Source organism: Malus domestica, chromosome 13, assembly GCF_042453785.1.
Source record: "Malus domestica chromosome 13, GDT2T_hap1".
Classification (NCBI taxonomy): Eukaryota; Viridiplantae; Streptophyta; class Magnoliopsida; order Rosales; family Rosaceae; genus Malus; species Malus domestica.
Window position 1 is genome coordinate 5839736 of NC_091673.1, and position 23738 is coordinate 5863473.

The 23738-nt window shown below is 39.4% G+C and overlaps 5 protein-coding genes across 7 annotated transcripts; 4 read left to right on the forward strand and 1 right to left on the reverse strand.

Annotated features, from left to right (window-relative positions):
• Window positions 1-4474: 4474 nt before the first annotated feature.
• LOC103451937 (xyloglucan O-acetyltransferase 1-like) lies at window positions 4475-7003 on the forward strand. Its single transcript, XM_008391384.4, has 2 exons — window positions 4475-5118; window positions 5263-7003. Exons 1-2 carry the CDS (start codon window positions 4872-4874, stop codon window positions 6354-6356), a joined length of 1341 nt encoding a protein of 446 aa, XP_008389606.3. The 5' UTR covers window positions 4475-4871; the 3' UTR covers window positions 6357-7003.
• A 1505-nt stretch (window positions 7004-8508) lies between these two features.
• Window positions 8509-11522, forward strand: LOC103451935 (GCN5-related N-acetyltransferase 5, chloroplastic-like). 3 transcript variants are annotated; one of them, XR_531731.4, is made up of 4 exons: window positions 8509-9496; window positions 9760-10065; window positions 10174-10303; window positions 10846-11522. XR_531731.4 is itself a non-coding variant. In XM_070810602.1 (2 exons), exons 1-2 carry the CDS (start codon window positions 8676-8678, stop codon window positions 10028-10030), a joined length of 1092 nt encoding a protein of 363 aa, XP_070666703.1. In that variant the 5' UTR covers window positions 8509-8675; the 3' UTR covers window positions 10031-10156. The 3 variants fall into 3 exon arrangements, 1 of the variants encoding a protein (XP_070666703.1); XR_011574597.1 differs by having other exon boundaries at window positions 10179-10303; XM_070810602.1 differs by lacking the exons at window positions 10174-10303; window positions 10846-11522 and having other exon boundaries at window positions 9760-10156.
• On the reverse strand, window positions 10503-13296 carry LOC103451936 (probable serine/threonine-protein kinase PBL28). The gene is made up of 7 exons (XM_008391383.4): window positions 12800-13296; window positions 12508-12698; window positions 12217-12415; window positions 11928-12091; window positions 11726-11830; window positions 11263-11385; window positions 10503-11171 (listed from the first exon to the last, which is right to left on the reverse strand). The coding sequence occupies exons 1-7, from the start codon at window positions 12867-12869 to the stop codon at window positions 10932-10934; spliced, it is 1092 nt and encodes a 363-aa protein (XP_008389605.1). The 5' UTR covers window positions 12870-13296; the 3' UTR covers window positions 10503-10931.
• A 1250-nt stretch (window positions 13297-14546) lies between these two features.
• On the forward strand, window positions 14547-15632 carry LOC103451934 (MLP-like protein 423). The gene is made up of 2 exons (XM_008391380.4): window positions 14547-15020; window positions 15143-15632. Exons 1-2 carry the CDS (start codon window positions 14831-14833, stop codon window positions 15412-15414), a joined length of 462 nt encoding a protein of 153 aa, XP_008389602.1. The 5' UTR covers window positions 14547-14830; the 3' UTR covers window positions 15415-15632.
• A 1272-nt stretch (window positions 15633-16904) lies between these two features.
• LOC103414313 (phytosulfokine receptor 1-like) lies at window positions 16905-19494 on the forward strand. The gene has a single exon (XM_008352712.4). It carries the CDS (start codon window positions 17147-17149, stop codon window positions 19220-19222), a length of 2076 nt encoding a protein of 691 aa, XP_008350934.3. The 5' UTR covers window positions 16905-17146; the 3' UTR covers window positions 19223-19494.
• The last annotated feature ends 4244 nt before the right edge of the window (window positions 19495-23738 follow it).

A 23738-nucleotide genomic window follows, 5' to 3' on the forward strand; every position in this document is an offset into this window, starting at 1 on the left:
GCGATTCATCTCTTCTGGCCGTTTGCACTCAGGCAAACTAATCACCTTCTTTTCCAGCAAGTCTTCTAACATGGCAACCACATCAGAGTCGGGGAATGGATAAGTTTTCTCCTCAAGCTCCTTCAAAGTGCGTCTACGCATCTCTTGATCACGAAAGCCTTCGGCTTGAATCGCCTTGCCTCGTGTAGGGATCTTGACGGGAGCTGTGTTGACTGTCATTGCTTCTTTGGTGGATTTCCACGCAGTCTTCTCCAACTTTGGCCCAAGAACTTTGTCGTTCTTGTAGTCGGCGATCGGTTCTTTCTTCCCATGATGGGCGATGCTCAACTCCATGTCATGGGCGCGGGTGGCTAGCTCTTCGAAGGTCCGTGGTTTGATGCCTTGAAGGATGTATTGCAAACCCCATTGCATGCCTTGGATGCACATCTCGATTGAAGAGGTTTCCGAGAGCCTGTCTTTGCAGTCGAGGCTTAGAGTGCGCCATCTGTTGATGTAGTCAATGACTGGCTCGTCCTTCCACTGCTTTGTGCTCGTTAGCTCTAGCATGCTCACAGTGCGGCGGGTGCTGTAGAAGCGATTAAGGAATTCCCGTTCCAATTGCTCCCAGCTGTTGATGGACTCAGGCTCTAGGTCCGTGTACCACTCAAAGGCGTTTCCTTTCAGCGAGCGCACAAATTGCTTGGCGAAGTAGTCTCCCTCCGTCCCCGCGTTGTTGCAAGTTTCGACGAAATGTGCAACGTGCTGCTTTGGGTTTCCTTTTCCATCAAACTGCATGAACTTTGGTGGTTGATAACCCCTTGGCATCCTTAGGGCATCAATCTTCTTGGAATAGGGCTTCGAGTAGAACAAGGAGGTATGTGAGCTCCCTTCGTACTGTGCCTTGATGGTGTTGGTGATCATCTCCTGCAGCTGCTGGATAGAAAGAGATCCCATGAGTGCCGCTGCTTGGTCTGGCTCCGGCTTCCCATCGATTTTCTTCACCGGGGGTTCTTCGTCTTCGCCAGCTCCTCCCTTTAGTGGATCATCCTCTGGGTCGGGTTTATCGTCGTCCTGCGCCTCCAGTCGGTTGACTAGTGCTGCAATTTGCAAGTCTTTTTCTTCCACAATTCGGGTTAGCCTTGCGATTGCTTCATTCATTTGAGCCAACTGCTCATCGATTGAAGTTGCTCCAATAGTCATGACTTGCATGGCTGAACTGTCGCTTGAATCGGCTTCGGAGAGCATGGATTCGGAGTATTTCCTTGGGCTTTCCCCCCTTGGTGCCCTTAGTGAGGCTAAGGTGATCAAAGGCTCGTGCCTTGGGTGCTTTTGTTCCCTTGGCAGAGTTGATGCAGAGGTGAAAGAGGCGGCAGAAGTAGCTCTTGCCATGCTTCGAGTCGTGATGCCCAAAGTGACACCAGTTGCGACGAGGACGCTTTTGTTCTTTGCGGCGGTTGCGGGAACAGTTTGAGCCTTCCTTGATGCCATTAATTTTGGAAGTGTGCTCGAATTTCTTGAACGGAGAAAGAGATGAGAGGCAGAGATTGTCCCACTGGGCGTGCCAATTTGTGAACACGGAAAATTCCTGAAATGAAAGAGACAAGAACAACGCGCACAAACAAATATTTGTATTTGATGATGATTTTGGGTTACAATCTCTCTTAAATTTGATCTTCTGATTCGATCTTCGTAAGGTGTGTATTTGTGGATGTGTGATTGATCCAAAGGGCCGTTGGGCTTGATCTAAGGATGAACGTTCTTCAAGGGCCGTGGACTTGATCTTGAAGGTGGATTTGAGCGGATCTTCAAAGGGGCTTTTGGGCTTGATCTTTGAAGAACAGTGACGAACGGATCTCCAAGGGCTTTTGGGCTTGATCTTGAAGAACAGTGATGAACGGATCTTCAAGGGCTTTTGGGCTTGATCTTGAAGAACGGTGATGAACGGATCTTCAAGGGCTTTTGGGCTTGATCTTGAAGAACGATTGGATGTGTGGATTTGTCGACGTTGTTGATCAAAAGGGCCGTTGGGGCTTGATCTTGGATGAACGGATGATGAACGATGGTGCTTTCTTCAAGGGCCGTCGGGGCTTGATCTTGAATTGGTGGATGGTTGATCCAAGGGCCGTCGGGGCTTAATCTTGGAAGAACGATGAACGAAGAACGAAGAACACTTTCTTCAAGGGCCGTCGGGGCTTGATCTTGAATTGGTGGATGATTGTTGATCCAAAGGGCCGTTGGGGCTTGATCTTGGAAGAACGATGAACGAAGAACGAAGAAGGCTTTCTTGATTCTTCGGGAACCTGGATGCTTGAGAGCTTCGGAGTTTCAGAGCTTCAGAGCTTCAGAGCTTCAAGGTGTAATATGAATTGGTTCCTCCTAAATGAATGAAATGGGCTTGTATTTATAGAATTTATCAAGGCCTAATTTTGAATATAATATCCCAGATGAAATAAGTCGTTTCTGCCAGGTGTTGACACGTGTCCTATTTGATGACTTTTCCAACTCATTTCAATTTTCGTTGAGTCACACGTTCCGTGTAAAATTTATGTAATACATGAGCGTTGATACTTTGATTTATCGGTCAACATTTATTTACCGAAATTTCGATGTCTACAAGTGCTTCTTCCATAATTAACTTGCATGTTTACTAAAATTTGGTTTAATTTTTTTTTTCTTTGAAAGCGTTTTCAGTCATTCCGAAACACTTTACAAACAAACTCTAAAATTGTTGTTTAAGACCTTTTTGTACTGGTATTTTTATACACAGATCATTTTTGAATTTCTTCCCGTTAATTAAGAAGTAGTTCTGTCCAATAAAACAAGTTTTACTTTTAATTATGATAATTTGAGTGCTTGATACAAAATGCTAACAATTAAGGAGGAATGCACGTGTCATTATATTTGAGGTTGATACATGTTAGATTACTCCACCGACTCTAATGGCTTAGGCCCCGTTTGGGATTGAGGTGATTTTAAAAAAAGCCACTGTGAAAAAAAACTGAGGGTCATTTTTGTGTTTGGTAAACTGAAAAAAAAGGGCTTATTTTGGAAGCTGCTGTGAAAATAAGCTGAAAATCAAAGGAAAAGCTGAAGCTGCTATTTGCTGCTTTGAAAAAAAGCCAGTTTTTTCAAAGCACACAGAGCTACAATGCTCCTTTAATGAAAAGACACACTATCATCCTGATTTTTTTTCCAAAAGCACTTTCACAAAAAAGTTTACCAAACACTCTACTGGCTTTATTTCACAGCCGCTTATTCTCACAGCACAGCCGCTTATTCTCACAGCAGCTTTTTTTCAAAGCACAGCAATACCAAACCAGCCCTTAATCATGTGAAAAATATATACAAACATGCCCTAATATATGATGTGAAAGTGATGATGAGTAGGTAAGAGAGTGACATAAATAATGAATTTGGATCATCGTCGGATTCATTTTATGAAAATTATGGAGATCCGTGAATTATATTTGTTCATCGTACATCGTGTAATCATAAATTATTTTAAATATTTTTATTTAAAATTAAATATAAATAGCACTTAACAAAAACTGATCACTACGATGAACGGACACGACAAAAACAGTACATGTTGGATAAATAATAATATAATATGTGATGCAGGTGCAATATCCCTCTCTTTAGGCTGTTATCTAGCTAGCTTCACATGATTGTTATGAGTCGGATAGTTTGTAGATACATTTTAAAAATAACATAGTTGGCTTTACTTGGAAAAAAAAATCAAGTAGGTGGTTTTTGGTATGGTAATTAATTTGCTAAGAGTCAATACCAAGGAGTTACTTCCATGAAGGATCTAGAACTAGCTAGAAACTTTAACCATCCATTTAGGGTTATGATCCAACGAACAATCAGTATCAACATTAAGTCATTGACATGTACCAAAAGGATTTCATATACTAATAGTTTTGGTCTCATATGAGTGTGTTGTCGCATACAACAATTTCACTCAAAACTCTCCCCTTTCATGAGTGGGATTTCACCTGACGGTAGTTGAAGGTGAATACTTTGTTGCCTATATATGATCAAATACTATTGATATCTAGTCGATATCAGATGTCGTTATGGTGTTGATATAGATGTTGACATGTTTTTGCAACATATTGATATAATTTTGATATATTTCCACATCTTATCAATGTGCTAACTGATGACTATTGATATGTTATCTAGTATCACGCTTCAGCTACAATGGAGCAAAATCCTTTAAAGAAGGATGAAGCAACTAACGAAAATGGTGAGACATTTAAGGTAATTCTATTTAGGGCTCAAAGCTATCAATAATTGCAATGGTTAAAGAACACACTTTACGGCTCAAAGACGATCATATCCTCACGCAGCCTCTGGTTATAAGGAAATGTTCCACTAAAGGAAGGGCAATTTGAGGTTTTTACTGTCCCAAAGTACAGAGTATAGGAACTTTACCAACAATGTACATACCTAGTAGGTATTACCTACACATCCTAGACAAAAAGAAACGGAACAAATAATAATATTCTTTTGTTTGAAGAAAACAAAAAAGGCAGCCCAAAAATGAATGTATAAAAAAAATAAAAAACCTGAAAAAAGAAAGGGGAAAGCAGAAGCAGAGCACCACATGTGGCGAAGAGGCGTGAAGACAACAATCACAAAACCAAAAAAATGGTCTGGATTTGGAATTAGTTGGCTAACCAGAGAGAAGGTTTCTCTCATGCGTCTTTGACTGAATCAATCCACCCCACAAACAAGCATCTCTCTCTCTCTCTCTCTCTCTCTCCCCCTCACTTTCTCTCTCTTAAACCTTAATCCAGCTCAAGAAAAAAACACTTTTCTTTCTTCCTCTCAGCTGATAGATTAAGCATTTTACCAGAAAGAAAAGCGAAAAAACAGTCTTTGAAATGGGAACAACAACAAGCCCTTTCAAAGACCAATATCATCACTCATCATCTCTTGCCAAAAAGCTCTTGCCTTATGCAATCTATGTCCTCCTCCCCATTGCTGTAATCCGCTTGTACTTATACACTCCCTCTCTCTCTCTCTCCTCCACAGATCACCTCCCTCACTCCACTGAAATTACCATCTCAACCTCCTCCTCCTCTTATTCTTCCTCTCCTTCCCCATTGCCCCCCATTTCCTCCTCTCAAGGTACTTACTAAAAGCACTTTTGTCTGCAGTAGCTTTTCTTTAATTTTTCCAGTTGGGTTTTCTTCTAGGTACTTAAAGTTTGAATCTTTATCATAGATAACAAATATTTTGCCTGAATGTTTGTTGGGTTTTTTCTGTGTGCAGAAGAGGAAAGGGCTAAAGAAACTACACCTTCATGTGACTACACTAGGGGCAAATGGGTCCATGAGAAGCTGGGCCCTTTGTACAATGGCACAACCTGTGGGACAATCAAGGAAGGTCAGAACTGCATCACCCATGGAAGAACTGATTTGGGTTATCTCTACTGGAGGTGGAAACCTAGCAAGTGCCAGCTCCCCAGGTTTGAACCCAGCACTTTTCTTCATCTTATTAAGAACAAGCACATAGCTTTTGTGGGGGACTCCATGGCCAGGAACCAGTTGGAGTCCCTCCTCTGCATGCTTGCCACTGCCTCTCCTCCCAACCTTGTTTACACAGATGGGGAGGAGAACAAGTTTAGGAGATGGAATTTTCCATCCCACAATGCCAATGTGTCAGTTTATTGGTCACCATTTCTTGTGAAAGGGGTTGAGAAATCACCAAATGGTCCAAATTATAATAAATTGTATTTGGATCAAGTGAATGAGAGGTGGGCTGCGGAGTTGGGGGGATTTGATATGGTTGTGTTGTCAGTTGGGCATTGGTTTTTGCACCCAGCAGTGTATTTTGAGGGGGATGATGTTCTGGGGTGCCATTTTTGCCCTGGATTAAACCACACTGAGATTGAATTCTATGATGTGTTGAGGAAAGCTGTGAGGACTACTCTCAAAACCATAATTGAGAGGAGAGGGAATGGGAGTGGGATTGATGTGGTTCTGACGACGTTTTCGCCTGCGCATTTTGAAGGGGAATGGGACAAGAATGGGGCTTGTTCAAAGACCAAACCCTACAAGGAGGGTGAGAAGCAGCTTGAAGGAATGGATGCTGAGATGAGGCAGCTGGAGGTGGAAGAAGTAGAGGCTGCTAGGGCAAATGGTGAGAAATTTGTAGGGTTTAGGTTGGAGGCATTGGATGTGACTAAATTGTCCATGATGAGGCCAGATGGGCATCCAGGGCCTTACATGAATAAGTTTCCATTTGCTGATGGGGTTCCTGAGAGGGTGCAGAATGATTGTGTGCATTGGTGCTTGCCAGGGCCTATTGACACATGGAATGAGATTCTGCTGGAGGTCATGAAGAAATGGAATCAGGGGAAGTGAATGGAGGAGAAGAACTTCCACGTGACGGTGATGCTACTGTGGTGGTATTCCAAGCCGCACTTCCATTTGCTGATTGGGTTCCTGATTGGTTGGGAACAGTGACGCAGTGGCATCCCCGCTGTGGGTAAGTTTCTCTCAAGATTTAAGGAGAGCAAAGTGAGTTATTACAGAATCATTGGTCGGTTTTGTTTGTTTGTTTCATTCTTGTTCCCAGTATGTGTGGTGGTTATGAAGCTGCGAGAAGGCCAAAGAAGAGGAAGACAATCTGCATCGATTGTTTGTTTTGTTTGGGCTCTCTGTTGTAATGGAAGAAGACAAGAATGGGTTGATTGAAGATGTGGTGGAGAAATTTTGAGGGGGGCACATACGAAGACGTGAGTTAGGCCGGTTGGTGTGTTTGCTTCGTTACATCCACGTTTGGATCTTCTCCTTGTAAATTAGATTAGTTTTTGTCAAAAGAAAAACAAAATAAAAAAATAAAGGGTTCCACAGATTACAATCTATACGGTTGGAAGGTGTACGATTGAGTTGAATTGGAAGAAGTGGTATAGAATTTTGATAGATGATTGGCAAGTCCCTGTAGTTTGTTTGAGAACTCCAAATATACTGTAAATCTTGCCACTTTTACTACAATTTTTCAGCCTTCATATTGTGTTCCAAGCCTTTCGGAAATAATTTTTTTTTTGTCAAAGCCTTTCGGAAATAATTAACAGGAATCCTTAAGATTAAGGAGATCCTCCTGAAGATAATCAAGGACTGATTCACCGAATTTTGTGCTCATGATTAAAACCGTTTTGTTATTAATTATTCTGTGAAGATCATATTTGCAAAAAAAAAAAAAAAAAAAAAAAAAAAAAAAATCAATAAAATATGAGATTGTTTAGTCATCAAACTATATAAAAACATATGGACGGATCCTATAAAAGAATTACAAACCGTTTATTTATCTACTTTTATCGATTGACTAAACGATCTTAGTTTTAATTGATTTTTTCCAGAGATAATCTTTATAGAATGATTTATAATATGAACGGTTTTGATTATAAACATGAAATTTTGTGAATCGACCACAAAGTATCTTGACTAGGAACTCCTCCTCATTCTTAAGGAGCCAAGCATTTCTCCTTTTGAGAATTTGTGTGGTTGCAAGTTTGTATCTTTCCTATTGTGTCTTGCTTCCCAACTTTTATGGACATTTCTAAACCGAAAAAAAAAATGGAAATGCCTTAAAGTTTCAAAGTATTATGTAATAATATGGAGTAGTTTCAATTTCTCGTGCATACAAAAGTAACTCACCTTCCAATTGGTAAAAGAAAAAGCCCTCTACCATTTCAACATACCCTCAATTATCCAAAGTTAGTTACTTCAATTGGCTAATATGTTAACATATGCACCTTAAAAATGGTATATTCAATAGATCTATCATCCAATGTCTTGGGTTCGAATCCCTACCTCTTGATTTTGCTTGTATGAAAAAATAGACAATAAAATGACAAATTTGAGCATTTTTAATGTTTGAGGATAAATTCTTCAATCTAAATGGTCTTAAAATCTAAATAAATTCTTTAATCTGAACGACCATAAAAATAAGTATCTTTCTTTCTTACCAAAGTTTTTGGGCCAAATCAAAGGTTGAGCCCAAAACAAAAATACAGAAACATAAAAACCCTAGCAACTTTGAAGCCGTCAGATCCGCCGACCTTGAATGATCACCTCTTGCAGCCACCAAAACATCAACCAAATAGAGCCTCCGAAACGGAAAGGACACAAAACTCAAATCCATAGCCATCAGAGAAAGGAAGTTGGTAGGAAAGACATCCCACATACAACAGTGCCGAAATCGGCACACAAATGGAAGAAGGTGGTGCGAGCTCCCGAGCTTAATAGCTCTACACACCTTCCGCGAAATCCGCAAAACGCGGTGGATATTTTATTTGCTTTGAGGTCTATATTTTAGTTTTGTGCTTTATTTGTATTGGGCCTCTATTTATTGTTGTATATTGTGTGCTTTGTTGGTAATGAATTACCTTTGTTCAAAAAAAAAAAAAAAGATTTTGGGCCATTTGTGAAGGGACTTTAGATGTCAGCAGCCCCAAAGTTGACTTTATGTTGCTTGTGTCCCTAAATATTTCTCCAAACTCCAATGGGCTTATGCAAGAAGTTATCTTTTGGAGCAGAAATAACAGCTTTTTCTGTGCAGTTTACAGGAAAATCCATAGGAAAAGTAGAAGAAAATGGGATTGCAGAAGATTTCTACTCCACACAAACAAGTAATAGAAGCAAGCGAGTGCAACCGTTTTGCTTTCTCATCTGCTTTCCATGGCTGCAACTGTTTCGCTCTCTTTCTCTTTGGATCCACAGCAGTACCACCAGCACCAGCACCAGCACCACTGCCATCTCTTCTCCGCCACCCACCACTTCAAACCCCACCAAAGCATTCCCTTCACTCCCTCTACCTCCTCAACTATTCTCCCCAAGTACCCACTTTCTATTTTCCCCAAATCAGACCGTTTCGCCTTCAAAGCCTCCTCCTCCCCATCTCATTCTCCCACCACCACCACCGCCACCACCACAGCTGCTGATTCCACTACTACTGATTCCACCACCATCACTACTGATTCCGATACTACTACTTCAACAACTTCGTCATTTCTCGAATACCCTCTTAGAACAGGTAAGTTTCTGAGCAGTGAAGAGCTCGAGCAGCTCAAACTCCTCGAGGATTTCAGGTACTACCAGGAATTGGAATCTGGGTCGATGTGGGTTCGGGTGATGAGGCCGGAGGAGTTGGACATCACCGTCGGGTTGCTCGCCGAGTCGTTCGCGGAGTCGATGCTTTTGCCTTCTGGGTATGTGTCTGTGCTGGGCTACTTGGTCAAGCAGTACTTGTTTGAAAGAATGGAGCTTCTTCCCAACACCGCCACGCTCATCGCGTTTTACAGAAGAAGAAAAGAAGAGGGCAAAGAAGAAGAAGAACAACACCTGGAAGAAGTAGAAGAAGAAGATGAAGTTGAGCTTTTGGCGGGGACTGTGGAAGTTTGCTTTAACAAAAAGGGTGCCGTTGCCTCTCCTCCTACACCAACTCCTCCCAAGAATTCGCCTTACATTAGCAACATGGCGGTGAAAAAATCGCTTCGGAGGTTTGTTTTGCTTCCCCAATTGAAGTTTTACATTAGCAATTGTTGTTTCTTGGGCATGTTACCTGCTCGGCATAATTCCATTGCATTGTATTCTTGTCGTAATTCGCAGATTGAATGCGTTTGGTTTTCGTAATTGTATTGTTTTTTGAACTGAATGATCACAAAACTACCCACATATAACATCAGATTTGAAAAGACAAAGCTTTAGTTCACTGTGTCTCAAATGAGACTTGATTTAAGATTATGACTTCGTAAATTTTCAGGAGGGGCATTGGATGGCATCTTTTGAAAGCAAGCGAGGAACTAATCTCGCAGATGAGTTTCTCAAGAGAGGTGTACTTGCATTGCAGGATGATTGATACAGCTCCATTCAACATGTATAAAAAAGCAGGATACGACATTGTAGAGACGGATACCATTTTGGTTTTGTTGCTGTTGCAGAGGCGCAAGCACTTAATGTGCAAGAAACTTCCAGTCTTAACCAACTTTTCAGAATCGGACACGTTCTGTTCTCAAGAGGAATTAACACCATGACTGTTTATGTGAAAATGATAATATGTGTCTCTGAGGTACATGCAGTTGCTGCCATAATCTTTTTTGTAGATTTGTATTGATAAATCATTATGCAGTAAATCTCATACTGTTGCCTTGTTCCTTAAATCCATTGCTTTGCTCAGGATAGATGATTAAAGGCCTTGAGGTTGTCAAGATTATCCAGCTGGGTTGTCTTTTGCGTAGAATGCTTGATCCTATGTGCCGATTGCTTGCATTTTGTAATGTGTATGGTAGAGACTTGGTTTGTTGCAGGTAATCTCAGCAGTCATTTCTATTTGTTGTATGTTGTATGTAGTCCTAGGGACCTAGACTTCTAACCTTAATGCAAACACATATAGTTCAATGACCATATCCACTCTAGTTTTGGTACACGTGTGTTAGATATTGAAGGATTCAAGTAAATAGAGGAAGGATGAAGGATTCAAGTAAATAGAGTAGGGAACAATAGATATATATGAAACAGTAGTATTATTCTTTCTGCCTTGCGACTTTGTAGGCTCGTACGGAAGACATATATAAAGTACAAATTACATATACTCTGAGTTTACAATACATAATTTACGAAAGGTTACAAAGTTTCCAAAACATAGTGATACAAGAAAATGATCCCCTCTTAGATTGGAATCTCATTCATTATTAATTTACATCGTAGGCTTTCTTGATCTTGTACACGAAAACCAACTTCAATTTGATTGTTTTGTGATGAATTCTGTCTAATATATCTACTCAACTGCATTCTGTATTTCTCAATCCTTATCAAATTCTCTTCGTGGGTCTTGTTTTTGAGATCATAGGTCACCAAGCTTTGAAGATTCAACAATTCTTTTATTAGCAGAAGTAAAGGATTTTGATTATGTTGTACCTTATCTTCATCCTGCAATTAGAACATGTGTTTGTTAGGAGCCACGGCCACTCCCAAGCCTTTCGCATTTGTATAGATACTCAACTGGAGCTCTTTCACACATTCTGCCATGGAGGGTCTCTCACTGCTCTCCGGACGCACACATCTTGATGCCAGGTTTGCAAACATAGCTATAGATTCCATGGTGTATGAACTTCGACTCAGCTCAGAATCTATCACCTTACGCAGTTTCTTCCTGTCGTTCAATATGTGTCTTACCTGAAACATATGAACTTTAGTCGTGTTTACTTTAACAACCTAATGTACCTAACCAGCATAATAAGCAGGAGTGAGAAAATATATACTCTACCTGTAGCACTAGGTTTTGATCGTTTGGTCCCAGGGTAATGTCAACGGCTTGACGTCCAGTCAGAAGTTCAAGAAGAACCACTCCAAATGCATAAACATCACTTTGTAAAGTGAGTTTTCCAGTCTGTTTCCAAATACACCTCTTGTTATGTAACATTGTTTTATTTTTATTTTATGAATAGTGTGATCAAAATTTCTTACAAGCATTCATTTGAGATGGGTGGTTGTGAATTAAATGAATAAGAGTGAAAATTACAGGAAGCAGTGTGCATCACAAGCATATAAACATGTCGCTTATGAAATTTCTGGAGAAAATCCGCCTTTGTGTCAAACCATATTGTTTTTGTTCGCATTTTTTACAGTACTGAACACAGAGAAGTTGCAGAATGCATGAATTTTGATAGACTATATTGTTTGAGAAACAAAATTTAATGCAGCCATATGGAATGTTCAAAGATGCGTACCGATGTATACTCGGGATCAAAATAGCCGAATGTTCCGAGCACTCTAGCAGTCACGTATATTTCCTTGCCCTCCGGCATCATCTTGGCGAGTCCAAAATCCGATATCTACATGAAATCGTGATTAAATTTCAGCTCTATATGTTTTGTTCAAAGTTCAAAACCAACATGAGGCAAAATTTCAAATCAAGCAACACGTTTTTACCTTTGCTTCAAAGTCGTCGCTTAAAAGAATATTGGTGGATTTGAAATCTCTGTGAACAATAGGAATCCCGACAGCAGAACTAGAATGCAGATACGCTAGTCCCCTTGCTGCTCCAAGTGCCACCTTGAGCCGTCGAGGCCAATCCATTTTCGCTTCCCCGATCCCTGTCGTACGATTAAAGATTGTTCCGAAGATTAGCAAACTGATTAATTGTTCCGAAGATTAGCAAACTGATTAGTTATTCGCACGTGAATTAAGCGTATGTATGCATTCCTAGTTGAAATCCAACCATTTAAGTGATCTTGCAGGTTCCCTTTCTGCATATATTCATACACCAGAAACCGTTGCTTCCCGTCAGCACAATAGCCGATCAAAGAAACCAGATTTGGGTGTTCAAGTCTGCTCAAGATATCTACTTCCACCCGAAATTCTCGTTCTCCCTCAGCTGCTTTGAAAGGAGGCAGCTCCATTTTCTTGATGGCTACAACCTTTACATTCCCAAACAGAGCACACATCAGTATGCGCCTGGACAACTGAGTTGTTCATAAATCCAGAAACTCATTCCTACAACGAAACATACCTCTCCTGACCGCAAAGTTCCCCGGTATACACGCCCAAATCCTCCTTTTCCGAGCAGATTTTCTTCACTGAAGGAACACGTTGCCTCTTCCATTTCTTTGAGTGTGAAAATTGACGAGCCATGATGGTGTCTTTTCGTCGGTTGGGGGGTTTGATCCTCGAGCTGCCAGTACTCCACCGGTTTATAAATCCCTGAAAGGGGATCACACGCAAATCATAACAAAACGTTGGAAACGAACACCCGCAAACAAAGCTGCAAAGAAAGAAAAGAACAATTAGAGGAAAGAACATACAAGGGTCTGTAAGGTCGTGGGACTTCGACCGCCGACGCTTGTTCCATGCCGAAACTAAACCGAAAGGCATAACGTCTCTTTAAGTTTGATCCAGTTTTTTTCTCAGGACTGAGGATTGAAATGCATGAGAGGGTAGAAAACGAAATCGAAATTTTCGTAATTTGAAATATACAGAAGAATAAAAATATATATATTACGAGAATTGGGTCGAGAGTGTACGTATAGAGCAAGTGAAGTTAAATTAGGAGAGGAGAGTACTCAACAAATCATCCACCAACAACCCTAAAACGGTAGCTCTCACTGCACAAACAAGTCCTTGAAGAAAAAGAAAAAGAAAAAGGAAAAGTTGGGCATTGCTTTTGCTTGCTTAATATTGGATGATGGGGAAGTTGTTTGACAAGGAAATTGAAGCTACTGCAACAGCTCTTGTTCCTTACATTTTTACGATTTAATTTCTCAAAAAAAAAAAAAGGATTTGCAGTTGAGAGGGTGCTTTCATATCTGTTCATCTCATTTTTTGTTGTTGTTTTATTTGTTACTATTTTCTAATTTTTGAAAATTTGACATGGAGCAATATGATAATTTCAGTCGCTATCAACACCCAAATGGGACCCAAAAGTTTGATATTATTCCAATCTTTCGTTTTGAAGTTACTTCCCAGTTCCTATATTTTTGAAGTTACTCAAAAGCATCACATATCGATCGATGGGAGTGATAAAAAGTAAAAAGGTTATCCAGAATCCCACAAGTGATAGTTGTGTGTGTGTGTGTGTGCCAACGATGAACTTTTTCTAGATTCTAGACCAAATGAATAGCAATTCTTTTCTGGTTGTGTGAAAAGGAGGCCAGGACATTACAACGTGTATGCTCACGTAAATCCTAACGTCTCGTTTGATATTTCGAATTGTATCAAATATTTAGTTAAATGATTAATTTGTGCATCGAACAAAATTGATTATCTGGTTCGGTGTTTATTAGATGGGTAAATAATGCGAGGCGTATCTCTGACACATCAAATATAAACTAATTTACAAAACAAAACGAAAAAAGAAGCAACATCAAGAAAAGTGAAAAGAAATAAGATAGCATTAATATCAATAATGTTTTTCATACGTCCTCACGCAACATTAATGATTCATCTGAAAATCGTCTTTTCCATTTCATATATGGTTGCAGTGTTGAGCAAACTCGCCTCTAACTTAGGTGAGTCGTCCTACTCTGTTAATATCATCTATACACCAGGTACATAATGTTGAAAATTGTATGAAATGATTGAGTTACATAACTCAATTGTTGAACAGATCAAACTTAAATACTAACGATACATAAGTTGACGTTATATCAATCGAATATTGACAATAAATTGATCAAACATTAATAAGGTATCAATTAACATTAATGACGGATCAATCAAATATTGAAAAGTGATACATTTCAATAAAAAAATTTGACGAATGATAAGTTAATTTACACTAAATTCATCGGGAAAGAAGAATCGAACACGGAACTTCAAGTCAAAGAGTGAATATATTCTTAATCAGCTGAACTACAAACCACTTGCAATGTTGATACATTTCAATAATTTGAATTTTGTAAACTCACCATTTCAGTCAATTTTCTAATAATTGTGAAAATTGATTTGAAAATGTGAATACTCCTTTAATTAATATCTTATGATATAATAAAACACTGCCAAACTACAAATTTGTAGCTAGGTTTAACATTTTCCTATTTCTTTTAAATGACTCCTGCAAACCAAAAACACCAATTAAAGTATTGGGCCCTTCTCCCATTCCTTGCACACACATGATGCATGTGAATGCTATCAGTTTTTCTGGTGTTTCTGAGGGAGGTTAATAAAGTGGCAGTTGCGCTTATTCTTACTGAATTTAAGACCTCCAAAGCACTCAAACTAGTATATATATGGATCCCTAATTCTCAGAAATCTCAAGCAATTCTTTAAGAAAATCAGTCAATTTCCTCTGATTACATTTTTGTTCTAGCTAAAGCTACCACATCTATATATATATAATGGCTTCATGTGATGGAAAGCTTGAAGTAGAAGTTGAGGTGAAGTCTCCTGCACAAAAGTTTTGGGAAGCCCTTAGGGACTCCACCACTGTCTTCCCCAAGGCATTTCCTCATGACTACAAAAGCATCGATGTCCTCGAAGGTGATGGCAAAGCTGTTGGATCCGTTCGGCTTATTACATATGCTGAAGGTAGTTACATGCATATATTATCTTACTATGTACTTAAATTATAAATTCACGTACATCTGAGACAAATTTACAGTTTGACAAGAGATCACTTCCTTATAAATAATGTATTTCCTTGCCGGTAGGTTCTGCACTTGTGAAAGTATCAAAGGAGACGATCGATGCAGTGGATGAAGTCGGAAAGGCGGTTGCTTATAAGGTGATCGACGGAGATCTGCTCAAGTACTACAAGAGCTTCAAGTGCACCCTAACCGTGACTCCCAAGGGAGACGGGAGCTTGGTGAAATGGTCGTCTGTGTATGAGAAAGCACACGAACAGGTTCCCGAACCAAGCATCATCAAGGATTTTGCTGCCAAGAACTTCCTGGAGCTCGATGCCTATGTTCTGGTTAATTAATTATTTGCAAGCTTAAATAAGCTAGCTTTGGAGATCATTGGAGTTTTTCCTTAATATACAATGGCCAAATAAATAAGATGAGTCGAAGTATGCATGCTAATGCACATAGCTGGTTTTATCTAAACCCAAATCTGTAAGCAGATTGCATCCTATTATATTTTGGGTTTGGATCTTGTACTTTTATATGCTAGTAATGTTTCAATGTTTGTGTCCCCTCACTTTCACTTTTATCGCACGTACAATTTGAAAGAAGAAAAAGAAAAACATGTCATTTGGAATAGCAGTACTTTTTTTCTAATTTATTTATTTTTGATTTTTTTTTAAATATAAAGATTTAGCTGGTTCCTTCACCATGATAATCCAACCTTCTAGTGGTCGAAAAAACTCACAGCATTACTTTAATTTTTGAGTTTGGAGGTAAGTTAACAAAGGACAGAGTGAGTTACCTCATTGGGAAGGAGATACTCTTTGGATCTCTTTCACCAAAGTTACCGGATCAAGTGATTTAGACTTTTAAAATTTTATCCAACGGCTCACTTGTTTTGATCATTTAAAAGCTATAATAATTTTTAACCGTTAAATAAAATTTAAAATGTTCGAATCACTTGATTTAATGATCTTGATAGAAAAGATCCGAAGATGATCTATTTCCCCCTCATTAGACCCAATGATCAATTCCCGAGTCAGAGCCTACCAATCACCTTGGATCACATTTATTTCTTCATTTATTTTTTACGAAAGCACATTTATTTCTTCTTTTGCCTACCTCTTTCCTTACGCTTAGTTCTTGTCTAAAGATAAGTCAATAAGAAAACTAGTGGTTGAGTTGAGTGGAGGCATGTTCTTCTCCTTATTTAATAGGACTTCGTTGCTGAAATTTCAGCAAGAGATCTTACTTACACTTAATTTCAAGTGAACATATATCTAAATTTTGATTTTTTTAATTAAAATTTGAACACGTATTCTTTAGGGATTGGATGTAAGCTGAAATTTCTGCTGAAATGTTCAGCTGCGAAGTTACTTCCTTTTCTAAATTGGAGGGCGGGGTATTTGCTACGGGATGGATAGATCGTCCAAAGACATGATTAATTAAGTCCGATATGATTTTGTGCCACTTTTGTAATATCAAAGCACAAATAAGTTTAATTATTGCTATTTGATGCAGTACAGGAGCTAGAAATTGCTGTCTTAAAAAAATTAGACCAAATATAGTAATAACTGTAGAAAATTAATTTTTTTTTGGATAATTTAAAAAGTTTATATATACCTTATCTTCGAATTTGTTGCAATGTCATACATTTCATTACTTGTTTATCAATTTCTCTGTTAAATGCTGATGTAGCATGAGAAGAGATTCACTTTCTATTAAAAAAATTAATAAAAAATTAAAAAATGAAAAAAATATTAACTAAATATTAAAAAATTAATTAAAAAAACAAAAAAAAAACGCCGAAACCTGGTTTCTTTGAAGTCAAAAGGATCAAAAGCAAATCCATTGCTCTCTCTTTATCTGTCAGGTTCGTCTTTGTACTCTCTCTTTTTATTACTTTTCTGCTTTATTTCTTTGAATTTTGTATTTTTGCTTCATTTCTCGGACATTATGTTTGATACAAGAAAACCCACCTCAGAAAGTTTGGTTCTTGGCAAGGGTTTTGCTGCTGCTGCTGCTACTTGATTGTACATACTCTCTCCTCTGTATCTCTCTCTCTTCCAGAGGGTGTGTTTCTGTGAAATGGGTGCTCAAGATTTCTGGGTTTTCATTTTTGTTATTGGGTTTTGCTTACAAGCTCGGGTTTCGAGCTCTCAAAACCTGACATGCAATCCAAATGATTTGAAGGCATTGGAGGATTTCATGAACGGTATAGATTCTGTGATTGATGCGTGGGGTAGCAATTTCTCATCTGATTGCTGCAAATGGGCAGGCATCACTTGCAATTCTTCTTCCTCTCTCGGATTGAACGATTCCATTGATACTTATAGAGTGGTTAAGTTGGAGCTTCCAAAGAGAAGGCTAGTGGGAAATCTCTCTGCATCTTTAGGCACTTTGGACCAGCTTAGAACCCTCAATCTCTCTCAAAATTTCCTCAAACACTCGCTTCCAATTTCGCTCTTCCATTTGCCGAATTTAGAGTTCTTAGACTTGAGCTCTAATGATTTTTCCGGCCCCATTCCTTTCGATATCGAATTGCCTTCAATCCGGTTGCTTGAAATTTCTCAAAACTTTTTGAATGGTACCCTTCCGGCCAGCATCTGTGACAAGTCTACTCAGCTTCGAGCACTGAAGTTGGCTGTGAACTACTTCTCTGGCAACCTCCCACCAGGTCTTGGCAATTGTACTTCCGTGGAGGACCTCCGTCTAGGCATGAATAATTTCAATGGCGGTGTGCCCGAAGGTCTATTTCGTCTGCGAAAGCTAACCCAGTTGAACATTCAAGATAACAAGCTTTCCGGGGTGCTCAGCGAAGAATTCGGTAACCTCATTAATCTTGTTCATTTGGATATCTCAACTAATGAATTTTCAGGAACCATCCCAGATGTTTTCCACAGGCTTGGAAGATTACAGAATCTTGTATTCCATTCAAATCGTTTTGGTGGTCGGATACCCCCTTTCTTGTCGAGTTCCTCGACCATCTCTTTGCTTAATTTGAGAAACAATTCATTGCAGGGCACAATTGATCTTAATTGTTCAGCAATGACTAGTTTGACCACTCTTGATCTCGGTTCCAATCAGTTTGATGGGCCTATTCCCTCCAATCTTCCCTCTTGTCGACATTTGAATAATGTCAATCTTGCCCGTAACAACTTCACGGGCGAAATACCAGAAAGCTTCAAGAGTTTCCATAGCCTCTCTTACCTCTCGCTGTCAAATTCCAGCGTTTCCAATATCTCTTCTGCCTTACAAATTTTACAGCAATGCCGGAACCTGACTACTTTGGTTCTCACCTTGAACTTCCGCGGCGAAGAATTTCCTGCTGATCCGACCCTTCATTTTGAAAAGTTGAAGGTTCTTATTATTGCAAATTGTAGGCTCACAGGTGTAATACCTCAATGGTTGAGTACTAGCAGCAGATTGCAATTTTTGGATATATCGTGGAACCAATTGCAAGGAACAATTCCAGGCTGGTTTGGCAATTTTAGCAGTCTTTTCTACTTGGACATGTCGAATAATTCACTTACGGGTGAAATCCCTATAAGCTTAACTGGATTACCGAGCCTCAATAGTGGGAGGATCTCCATTGAGGAACCTTCCCCTGATTTCCTTCTACTCATGAAGAGGAATGTAAGTGCACGAGCGTTGCAGTACAATCAAGTGTGGCGATTTCCACCGACGCTGGGACTAAGTAACAATAATCTTAGCGGACCAGTCTGGCCCGAGTTTGGGAAACTGAAATTGCTTCATGTTTTGGATCTCAAGTTCAACAGTCTAGCAGGACCGATTCCGAGTAGTTTATCTGGCATGTCCAACTTAGAGACTCTGGATTTGTCTCATAACAAGCTTTCGGGGACACTCCCGCCTTCGCTGGTCAATCTCAACTTCTTGTCCAAGTTTAGCGTTGCAGACAATCAGTTATATGGGGTGATCCCTACAGGAGGTCAGTTTTCGACCTTCTCAAGTTCAAGCTTTGAAGGGAACAGTCTTTGCGGATACGATGCTTCCCCTTGTCCAGCAGGACTGGATGCTCCTCTGCGAACATGGTTCGGGAAATCGAGCAAGGATTATACAGGAGTTATTGCCGGAGTCGGTGTTGGATTTGTATTTGGAATAGCATGTTTCATTGGAATAGATAGGTACGTCTGGACATTTTAAGGAGAGTACATCCTTCTTTTTATTTTATTTGTATTTGGAATAGCATGTACATTTACGCTCGTGGTCTAATGTATAGAGTCGTAGCTTATGGTTGTGTGAGTGAGAGAAATTCCAGCACCGACATATTCGTATGCATCGACACTCACACACGAATGATGGGAGGTGTCGCATACGAACGTGTGTGCAAGAATCTCTCCCAAGTGATGAAGGTGGATTCCTTTGAATGTAACAAAAGAACAGCATATGAAATGGAAGGGTTGCAAATTAGATAATACTTGGCTCAGACCATGCATGAAGAGCTCCTTAGTTTACCCACTTACACATGCCTAAAGACCATGCCTGGAGAGCTCCAAATTATGGACATAGATCCTCTCCGGTTCTCACTATTTAGAGTCCAAAGAGTAAGAAATCCGGATCACACAAGTTGAATCTGACAGTTCTTATTAACTCAATACCCATGCCCACTTCACACAAATTACAGACCCTAGTCACTCTTTCTCTCTCTTGAACTATCCAAATTTTCTAGTCTCCCAAGGCTCCAAACAATGAGATGCAACGATAATCCAAATTCACCACCACAATCGAATTATGAGGCCCGATCGTCGAACTAACTAACCGATACGACCTACACACGGAAAAAGCCACCCCTAATCGACGTTTGGGCTGGTTTAAGTCTCCCTCCATTGCCCGAGCCAAATGCAGGTCCTCACTTGTGCTTTCTTAGTTTCAAAAGGCCTTGGGCTAATTACGACCTAGGAACTATACAGCAATTAAAGTATTGGGCCCTTCTCCCATTCCTTGCACATTCATGATGCATGTGAAAGCTACCAGTTTTTGTGGTGTTTCTGAGGGAGGTTAATAAAGTGGCAGTTGAGCTTATTCTTACTGAATTTAAGACCTCCAAAGCACTCAAACTAGTATATATATGGATCCCTATTCTCAGAAATCTCAAGCAATTCTTTAAGAAAATCAGTCAATTTCCTCTGATTACATTCTTGTTCTAGCTAAAGCTACCACATCTATATATATAAAATGGCTTCATGTGATGGAAAGCTTGAAGTAGAAGTTGAGGTGAAGTCTCCTGCACAAAAGTTTTGGGAAGCCCTTAGGGACTCCACCGTCTTCCCCAGGGCATTTCCTCATGACTACAAAAGCATCGATTTCCTCGAAGGCGATGGCAAAGCTATTGGATCCGTTCGGCTTATTAAATATGCTGAAGGTAGTTACATGCATATATTATCTTACTCAGTGACGGATCCAGGTTTTCAAGATCAGGAGGTTCCAACATAAAAGCTTAAAAAAAAATATATATATATATATTAGACTAATTTGGTTCTAAATCACTATTTTCTATTGAATTTGGTTCATAGAATAAATCAAGATTAATCTCAAGGGTAATAAAACCAACAAATTCTCCTCAACAACTAGGGATGGACAAATACCCATTGATTATGGGTAATCGCGGTTACCCGCCCATTTAAATTAAACGGTTATGGTTATGGGTAACCGTTTAGATAAATAAACGGTTATGAGTATAACCGTTTACCTACGAAATTTAAATGGACGGTTATGAGTATTAACTGCGGTTATAAACGGGTAACCGTTTACCCATTTATTTTATATATGTAAAACTAACACAAACCATGTTCTCGATCCAATAATACTTAGCTCCCAATAAATTAGCGAGGAATTCATCGGTCATTCTCTCAATAACATTGCTACAGGAATGATGATTCTCATCATCAAGGAATTCGTCAAATTAATTTAAATTCCTTGCGGGTAACCGTGAAATTGACAGAAATGCTTTGACAAAAATGTCTTCTAAACAATTTTTGTAACCCAATAATACTTAACAAATATTATATTTACCTTCATTGGTAACAGTTAAAAATATCGTATGTAAACTATTATTTCAATTATTGGAATGGTATAAGGACTTAAAAAATTAAAATACGAAAATGTATGATGAATGTACCTATAACGGTGTTTAATTATAAAAAAAAAAAAGAAAATTATGACAAATTTTTTTAATTTTCAAGTTGTTAAAAAATATGTAGATGGGTGAAAAAGGGGTAATGAAAAAAAAAAAGATAAACGGGTTAAAAAGGGTAAATAAGTAAACAGGTATTAAACGTTTACGGTTAAATGAGTATGAAGTAATGACATGTTTTTCTTTTTCTTCTTTCAAATTGTACGTGCGATAAAAGTAAAAGTGAGGGGACACAAACATTGAAACATTACTAGCATATAAAGTACAAGATCCAAACCCAAAATAATATAGGGTGCAATCTGCTTACAGATTAGGGTTTAGATAAAACCGGCTTTGTGCATTAGCATGCATACTTCGACTCATCTTATTTATTTGGCCATTATATATTAAGTAAAAACTCCAATGATCTCCAAAGCTAGCTTATTTAAGCTTGCAAATAATTAATTAGCCAGAACATAGGCATCGAGCTCCAGGAAGTTCTTGGCAGCAAAATCCTTGATGATGCTTGGTTCGGGAACCTGTTCGTGTGTTTTCTCATACACAGACGACCATTTCACCAAGCTCCCGTCTCCCTTGGGAGTCACGGTTAGGGTGCACTTGAAGCTCTTGTAGTACTTGAGCAGATCTCCGTCGATCGCCTTTCCGACTTCATCCACTGCATCGATCGTCTCCTTTGATACTTTCACAAGTGCAGAACCTACCGGCAAGGAAATACATTGTTTATAAGGAAGTATTCTCTTGTCAAACTGTAAATTTGTCTCAGACGTACGTGAATTTATAATTTAAGTACATAGTAAGATCACTGGCGGATCCATGTAGGGACCCGGGACCCTTCGGAAGCCCAAAGAAACACTTGTGATCGACCTTCGGGACCCTCCAACAATTTGGGCAGGTGTAGTGGAGAGGCTTGTTGCCTCCATGGATGTGCAGGCAACAGTGCTTATAACAAAGAAGAAGAAGAGGTTTTTAATTTTTGTTTTAAAAGACCTAGCCAAAACGACAACGTTTTTTAGCTTGGTCATTATAAAAAATTTAAAAAGTAAAATATCTCTATTTCCTCTACAGAGCCCGAGAACCCCGGTCTTTTCCAATATCCCCAAATTATATTTAAGAACTCTCAGCCTCAATCGTCGCAACCTTCCAACTTTAAACCCAAATTACCCTATTCCCCACCACCATTTGCCATTCCACCGCCTTTAGCTGCCTAATTTAATTTCTTCCAAATTCATATAAGTTTTTTAATCCTAGACTCTAGTCCCAACTCCCAATTAATAAGATATATGTTACATTAGCAAATTTTATCTTTCTAGAGTCACTAATTGTGTTTATGTTGACCCTAAAAACTACAAAGCCTACGTGGTGCGCATACCGAGTAATCTATGAGCTAACTACGTCATTCGGTTGAATGCGGGACGTGCCAACTCAACGGCCGATGAGTAAAATGTGTTGACGTTGCGTTGAGCGTGCGGCTGACTTCGTCTTGCAATTGCGACCGAGGAAGGAACAATCTCGGCCTCTTGGGTTCTCGAACCTGAAGACAAGGCTACTATTCTTACGAAGTTCACAAATCGTCGTCGTCGGATTCGGTCACAGTGATGGTATTCGTCAGAGTGAACTCATGCCGAATCGACACCAAAGTGTAAGGGTACAAATACTCAAAGCGAATATAAGTCTTAACAGTAAACGTGGTTCGGCCGTCGGAATGCCGAACTCTAAATCCCACTTGTGAGTATCCAATCATAAAATAACTCGGCGTGCAAATTGCCGAGCCCAGTAAAATGTAACACCTCACTTCGCCGAGAAGGCTGATGAGATGACCTCGACCAATAAGGATTCGGAAATCCTTCTCGACCAAGACTTGGATAAATAACTAGTCGCCCTCAACGCAGTGCTGTTTATGCCAACTGAAGATGCTGCGAGATCGGCTGATTCTACGGCGTCAGTGCTGTTTATGCCAACTGAAGATATCACCGGTTGCCTTCACAGTGCTGTTTATCCAAACTGAAGGTGTGTCAGCGAAAAGAAAAAAGAAAAAAATCTCAAGGTTGTTGAGAGAATTTGCGCAAGGCAGTTATGTGTTGAAATTGTCGAGGCCCTCAATGCTGCACAACCTTTATGTATTTATAGCGTTGGATATCTACCTGGCACAACCTGATGGTGCTTGTAGAGTCCAACTGCAATTCTTTTCCGCGGAACTGAAATTAATCCGCATCAGAGAATTACCATATCCTTCAGATAGATGTTCACAATTTTCCAAACCTCACAAAAGCCTATCCAAATAAAAGTCTTATCATCATAGCCTAGCCTAGCCTACCTAGGCTTGTCATCATTATCTAAGACTATTAAATCTTAGACTTATCACATCACCACCAGAGCCAAGCCTATCTAGGCTTTTCCATAATCCATCCGTGCATGCACCATGACTTTTCAAACCTCATCTACCAAGTTTCTCCAGTCTAATAGCAGTAATCCCAAGTTCACTCGAACTGTACTTGTTTGAAGATATAATGCTAAGATAATCCAAAT